Raw genomic sequence first — 6,002 nt, forward strand, 5'->3', positions numbered from 1 at the left:
GCTCAGGGAGCCCTTTCCGCAGGGCGCCTTCGGCCGCACGCCGCTCTACCGGGCTGCCTTTGGGGGCCACCTGGAAGCCGTGGAGGTGCTTCTGAAGCTCGGAGCAGACCCCCGGGTGTACGCGGATGACGGGAGCACTCCGGAGCAGGTGTGGCCCTGGCACGCACACATCCCTATTCCAAAGGTTTCTGGTGTGGTGGTGCACATCTGTAATCCCAGGACTGGGCAAGTGGATGGATAGGAGTTCCAGGCCAGAAGCCTGGCAGAGAGACCCTGTCTCATAAGGAAAACAAAACAAAACAAAACAAAAATGTCGACAGGATTCAGGGATCCCTAGGTTCTGCATCTGGTTCCACCCCACCCGCCGCCGCAGGTTTCTGAACATTGGTTGTTGTTTGCTAGGAGACACCTTCTGTGCAGTTTATTTTAGCGCCATCAGTGCCCTGGCTGGCTACCCGCCCGAGCATACAGCTGCTGTGGTAGATTAGGAAACAGTCCTCTGGCCTCAGAGGTTGGCCAGGTATCCCAGGTGCTTAGGCAACTGGGGATGCACCGACTAGTTTGCTCTTCCTGTGTCTTCCTGCTCTGTCGGTGGAACTGACTCCCAGCTGGAGGGAGTGCTGTGGTGCCCAGGCTGAGCACTGGGAACATGTGGGTCCCGGTCCCGGTTGGAGGTCGCTGCTGAGGCTCACTCAGCTGTGGGGCAACTCAGAGAAGCCAGGCCAGGAAGTGCCTCTGCCTTCTGTTTGTTTGTTTATACACGCAGAGACATACACAGATAGACAGACAGACAGACAGACAGACAGACAGACACACACACACACACACAATGACTCACTTCATATCCCGGGTTGGCCAGGAACATCCTGATCCTTCTGCCTTAGACTCTACAGTTCTGGGGTCACAGGTGTTGGGTACCACCCCTGACCTTACCTTTATTTCCTTTAGGTCACCTGAATTTAAAGCTAGTCACCCCATATCTCACCCCTCAAGCTGAGGGTGCTGCCGGCAATGGCAGGGTGGGTGTCAGGCCTTTGGGCAAACACTTGCTTCTGCGCCCCTTGAAGGGGCATCGGGTTCTTTGCCCAGCCTGGGACCCCCAGCCTCAGGCGCCACTTCCGGCTTTGCTTCCTGTGGACACTTCTCTGGGGTCTAGCCTAAGCTCCTGGGCTAGCAGGTGAAGTCTACAGGTGAACGGTACAGCAGGAGTCTGGGGATTCAGAGAGTGCCCAAGAGCCAGTGCCTGGAGGACACAGAGGGTCAATTGGGCAGCCACAGGGCTGGTAACTGGGGAGGTGTCCTAAATCTTAGCTGTCAACAAGGACACCCATCTCAACCCGAGGTACCAGAGCCACTCACTGGCAGCCCACAGGCCAAGAAAGGAGTTCTGATCTGAGTCTCATACCGGACACAAAATCAACTCAGCAGAGCTGAGATTTCAGCGTAAACAGTGACCCACTAAGTTTTTAGACACAGGGAGTATCTCTGGGCCCTAGGGCATGCAGAAGCCTTCTTAGAAACCACACGGAGAAGACAGAAGTTTCGAAAAGCTGGGCTTCACCAAGCTGAAGAGCACACTAATAGGGCAGGGGAGACACCGTGATCACAGAGGTGTTTTCCCAGGGCGAGGCTTATCCATTGCACTCCAGATGTGCTGACCCCTGCGATTTCCCCACATGTGGGAAACTCGATGGCATAATTAGTGGTGGTGGGGGACTGCGTTCACACTCTTCTCTGAAGGGGGGAAAAAAAGAAAGAAAAGAAAGAAAGGAAAGTTTCCCTTCACAAGACCCTGACAAGAAGTAATGGCCAGCTACGGGGAGAAACCGGCCACTAATCATATATCTGACCAAGGACACTCCCCTGGGGCATATAAGCAAATTCCATCTCAACAGCAAATAAGCGTTGTCCTGCCATGACAGACAGGGAGGAGCGTGTCCTGTGTGAGCACACACCGTGACAGCTGAAGTGACGGAAGGGATGAACCGGTGCTGGCAAGCTGTAGACAACCTGGAGTCTCATGCCTTGCTGCACACACGACCAAGGGCTGCTCCTCTGCGGACTTTGAAGATCTAAACACACTGTGTCCCTCAGCGGCCACGTTCCTGGGCACTTAGCCCAGCGGACTGAAGCTTCTGTTCCCATAACAATGTCCGCTGAAGCTTGCATGGCAAGAGCCCCCAAACTGGACACAGTCCGGATACAGATATCCTTTCATGGCGAAAGCCGGCACACCCACAGCTTGGACCGCCTTTCAGCCAGGAGGATGGAGGCAATGATTGGCAGCAACTCGCATAACCCTCCAGGCAACTATGAGAAAAAGTCCCTCCCGCAGCGCTAAGTCCACGATTCCATCCCAAAGTGGTGAAATGATAAAAATGAAGTCAGATTGGTGGTTTTTACAGAAGGGAGAAGAGGAGTGGCGGTGGTGGTGGGGGGGAGGGGACAAGGACAGTGGCGTGCTGAGGTGGTGGGTCCGGAAGATCGTATTGAGTGAATTCATCAACTCGTTCTTATGTTCGCCGGACTCGGGCATCAGTTAACTGCAGTAACTTGCCACGTGTCGTGTGTTATGTTACGTCTTCCTTTCAATTAGCTCAGTCTTTATCCTGACACTTCATTAACTTATTAAACCACCGACCTGCTCATGGGACACCCATCAACGCACCACGCCGCTCTCTGGTGCTCTTGGTTTCCACTGAGTGCAGCTCTTCTATCCACAGGCCAACCCCCCCCAAGTCTGTAAGCCGTTTCCACACACCAGACGGCAACGGCCCAGCTCTGCGGGACCACAGATAACCATCAAGTTCCTTGGCAAAAATCCTGGCACATAGTTCTCAATAAATATTCTTTTAGATAAGTGCCCGTGGATAGTCCACTCCATAGTATAAAACTGTAAGGAAATGTGAGAAGTGGAGAGGGTAAGAGGCTGTGTTCCTAGGGTGGACAGGCGGAGAGTGGTGATTTTAAGGAAGGTGTCCAGGATGGATCTGTCCAAGGAGGCGTCAAACCGGAGGGATCTAGAGGCGAGGACATGGGTGCTATGATGTCCAAGGATGGAGCTGACCAGGGAAGACACTGGACAAAGGTGTCAGAGGCATACCCTCTGTAGGTGGTGGGTGGGCCAGTGCCATCTGATGTTGCTCAACACCAAGGAGCTCAGATCTGTGAAGGGCAATGCTGTGAAGGGCAGTGAAGGGCCCAGGCAGCCCTCGGGGGCGGTGTCTTGACCGAGGCTTGCAGCAACCGGGTGTTGATCGGTAGGCTATGAAGAGCAGGCAGTCCCTGAATTTCTGAAACTAAACTTAGGCTCCCTGCAAAGCCGCTGAATCTGAAAGATTATGCGTTTGTCTCTGTCGGGCTTTGAGCCAAGTTGGGGCCAACAGACAGGGCCTGACTCTAAGGCATCGGCACGAGGGGGCTGGACAGACATACTTCGTGCGGGTCAGCCGCATCCCAGCCTTCTCTGTAGACCCTTCTCCATCTCTCCTCCAGTATCTGTGGATGATGGCCGAGTCTGCCAGGCCTTATCATCCCTCTTCTTCCTGTGACCTCATGAGCATCATCTCTGCTTTTCACAGCCAGGCTAGGAAGAAAATGTTGAGATCACACGTGTAAATCATCGCACTCAGGTCTCTGTGGCTCTTAGAGGTTGTGTCCTAGAAGGGCAGGTCTTCAGGCGGACAGCAGATTACAGCATCTCCAGACAACGGTGTCTGTGCCTGTAGTGCGGGCAGCCTAGAGGCCTTGGTGGCCTAGCATGAGTGGTAGATGGAGGCAAGCCTGGTTGGTGGGCAGCTGGAGAGGGGCAAAAGTGGCCCTGGGAGCTCTGCCCCTGGAGCTGGGTCTGCTTGGATGTGGACAGATTGCCCAGGGGACCTGTGGTCTTGGCTTGTGATCTCTCAGTTCCCAGCCACGGCACCCTAGCCTTTCCAAATCCTCTTAAAAAGGGAGCGCCTCCTTCCTAGGCCGGCAGGCCACTCAGACACACACGGCTCTCTAAGCCCCGAATGCCTTGTCCTCACTCAGGTGGCCTCGCTGGTGACCGTGGCCAGCGTGCTGCAGTCGTGGGACCTGAGCCTCACAGAAGCCATGCTCCAGAACATGGAGGCTGAGAAGGAGCGCAGGGCTCAGGAGATCCAGAAGCACAAGGAGGCCGAGGCCAAGCGGTGCGCCAAGGGGGGGGGGGGGACGTGACAGGGCACAGAGGGGGTGGTGGTGATGGCAAACAACATGGCCGACTTTGACCAGCCGGCTTCTTCCCACCGCAGCATCAACCTCAAGGTGCAGCAGCTGGCTAAGGAGCAGCAGAGGTGTCACAAGGAGGTGAGCTGTGACCTAGGCCTCCCTCCGGGAAGAAAACTGGGCGGGTGGGCGGGGGGGGGGGGTAGGGGGAGTGGGGTGGGGAGCTGAGAGCTGAAGGGTCGGGCGGGGGTGAGTTGCTGCAAGCCTTGTCTGCCCGCAGCTACAACAGGCCTACTGTGAGCTCAACCGGAGGATCACGGAGCATGATAAGTGTGAGAGGAAGGGCATGGGCAAGACGGAGCTCACACTGCAGGTGCCTCTGTGCTTCCTACATCTCCCCATGCCCCATACCGCTCTGGGGGCTCCCCTTCCAAACCTCCTTGGGGGGCGTGGGTGGAGAGCCAGGAGGTCCCGGCAGGTACTGACCTCTTGTACCTGGGCAGTCACCCCCACCCCCCCACCCTCCCACAAAGCAGGTGGTGACGCCGAGGGGACGGGGAGAGCAATGGTCGGCGTGGCCCCTTTTCTAGGCCATCAAGGACGCAGAAGCCCAAGTGGACAGGCTGCGGCAGGAGGCACAAAAGGCCGAGGAGACGCTGGCCATGGCCAGGCTGGAGCTGCGGGAGCAGACCCAGGAGGGTGGGCATGGCTGCGGTGGGGCAGCTGGGGGACCCGGAGGGGAGACACCAGGGAGGGTGGGCATGGCTGTGGTGGGGCAGCTGGGGGACCCGGAGGGGAGACACCAGGGAGGGTGGGCATGGCTGCGGTGGGGCAGCTGGGGGACCCGGAGAGGAGACGCCAGGGAAGGGATTGAGCACTTCCCGTGTTCCTCAGTCTGGCACCTCCACAGATGAGACAGAAGCCCCTGGGCTCAAGTGCAAGGTCACGGAGCTTCACGACGTGCTGATGAAGGATGTAGGTGACCGAATCCGAGCTGATGGACGGTCAGTATCCAGGCTGGGTGTGGGTACAAAGTCAGAGGTGCCCACGGACGGCAGTGACCAGGTGGCTGCCTTCAGGTGGCCCCTTGTCATCGACCCTTCTGGCCAGGCAGCCACGTTCCTGAGATATCAGGACACCAACTACGTGGACACCGTAAACCCGGAGCACTTGAGACCCGAGACGATCCGGCTGGCCCTGCTTGGGGCAATCAGGTATGGCGGGCAGGGCCCAGGACAGCCCCCCCTCCCCCGGCCTTTACCTGCCTCCTCACCAGACACACATGCAGGTACGGGAAGCCGCTGGTGTTTGACCTGCGGGAAATGGACCTGTTCCCAGTCGTGCAGCAGCAGCTGGAGGCGGTGCAGCCTGGCCTGGCGCAGGCGCTGTTGAGTCGAGGGCTGCTGGCACAGGAGGGCTATCTGTCCCTGCTGCGGCCCACTGACGGACCCGAGTACGACCCCTCCCAGTTCCAAGAGGCACGCCTGGACCACTTCCGCCTCTTCTTCGTCACCCGAGTTCAGTGGCCACCAGCTGACCAGCTGCAGACCCTGCTCCCAGTGCGCGTGCAGCTGTCCAGTGGAGGACTCTAGTCGAACCCCAATAAAGCACGTGCCCCAGGCATTTATGTGAGCAGTCCACATCCCCAGCCTGGACCCAGGCAGGAGGACAGCGGCTTTTGAATCCCACAGGGGAACAGGTGCCAGGGTAAGGGTGAAGGGCGTGGGAAGGAGAAGGGCGTGGGAAGGTAGCCTTGAGCACTGGCACCTTACAGGGCAGGGAAGTCAGCACAGGTGGGTGGAAGCATAAAAGGCAAC

General features: G+C 57.6%; 1 protein-coding gene and 1 non-coding gene across 7 annotated transcripts in view; both read left to right on the forward strand.

Annotated features, from left to right (window-relative positions):
- Positions 1–5,808, forward strand: part of Iqank1 (IQ motif and ankyrin repeat containing 1) — a 31,150-nt gene extending 25,342 nt beyond the window's left edge. For 3 of the 6 annotated variants that reach the window (XM_037197574.1, XM_037197573.1, XM_037197575.1), the window contains 8 exons: positions 23–148; positions 4,030–4,169; positions 4,272–4,326; positions 4,466–4,558; positions 4,776–4,884; positions 5,096–5,189; positions 5,265–5,399; positions 5,474–5,808. In XM_037197574.1, coding sequence (XP_037053469.1) covers positions 23–148; positions 4,030–4,169; positions 4,272–4,326; positions 4,466–4,558; positions 4,776–4,884; positions 5,096–5,189; positions 5,265–5,399; positions 5,474–5,777 — 1,056 coding nt within the window. In that variant the 3' untranslated portion in view covers positions 5,778–5,808. The remainder of the gene's footprint in view (positions 1–22; positions 149–4,029; positions 4,170–4,271; positions 4,327–4,465; positions 4,559–4,775; positions 4,885–5,095; positions 5,190–5,264; positions 5,400–5,473) is intronic. The other 3 variants (XM_037197577.1, XM_037197578.1, XM_037197576.1) reach the window with 3 other exon arrangements.
- On the forward strand, positions 1,575–1,737 carry LOC114684765. The gene has a single exon (XR_003733403.1). It is a non-coding gene; the product is annotated as a U1 spliceosomal RNA (small nuclear RNA).
- Positions 5,809–6,002: the final 194 nt, after the last annotated feature.

This window comes from Peromyscus leucopus, chromosome 20, assembly GCF_004664715.2.
Source record: "Peromyscus leucopus breed LL Stock chromosome 20, UCI_PerLeu_2.1, whole genome shotgun sequence".
Classification (NCBI taxonomy): domain Eukaryota; kingdom Metazoa; phylum Chordata; class Mammalia; order Rodentia; family Cricetidae; genus Peromyscus; species Peromyscus leucopus.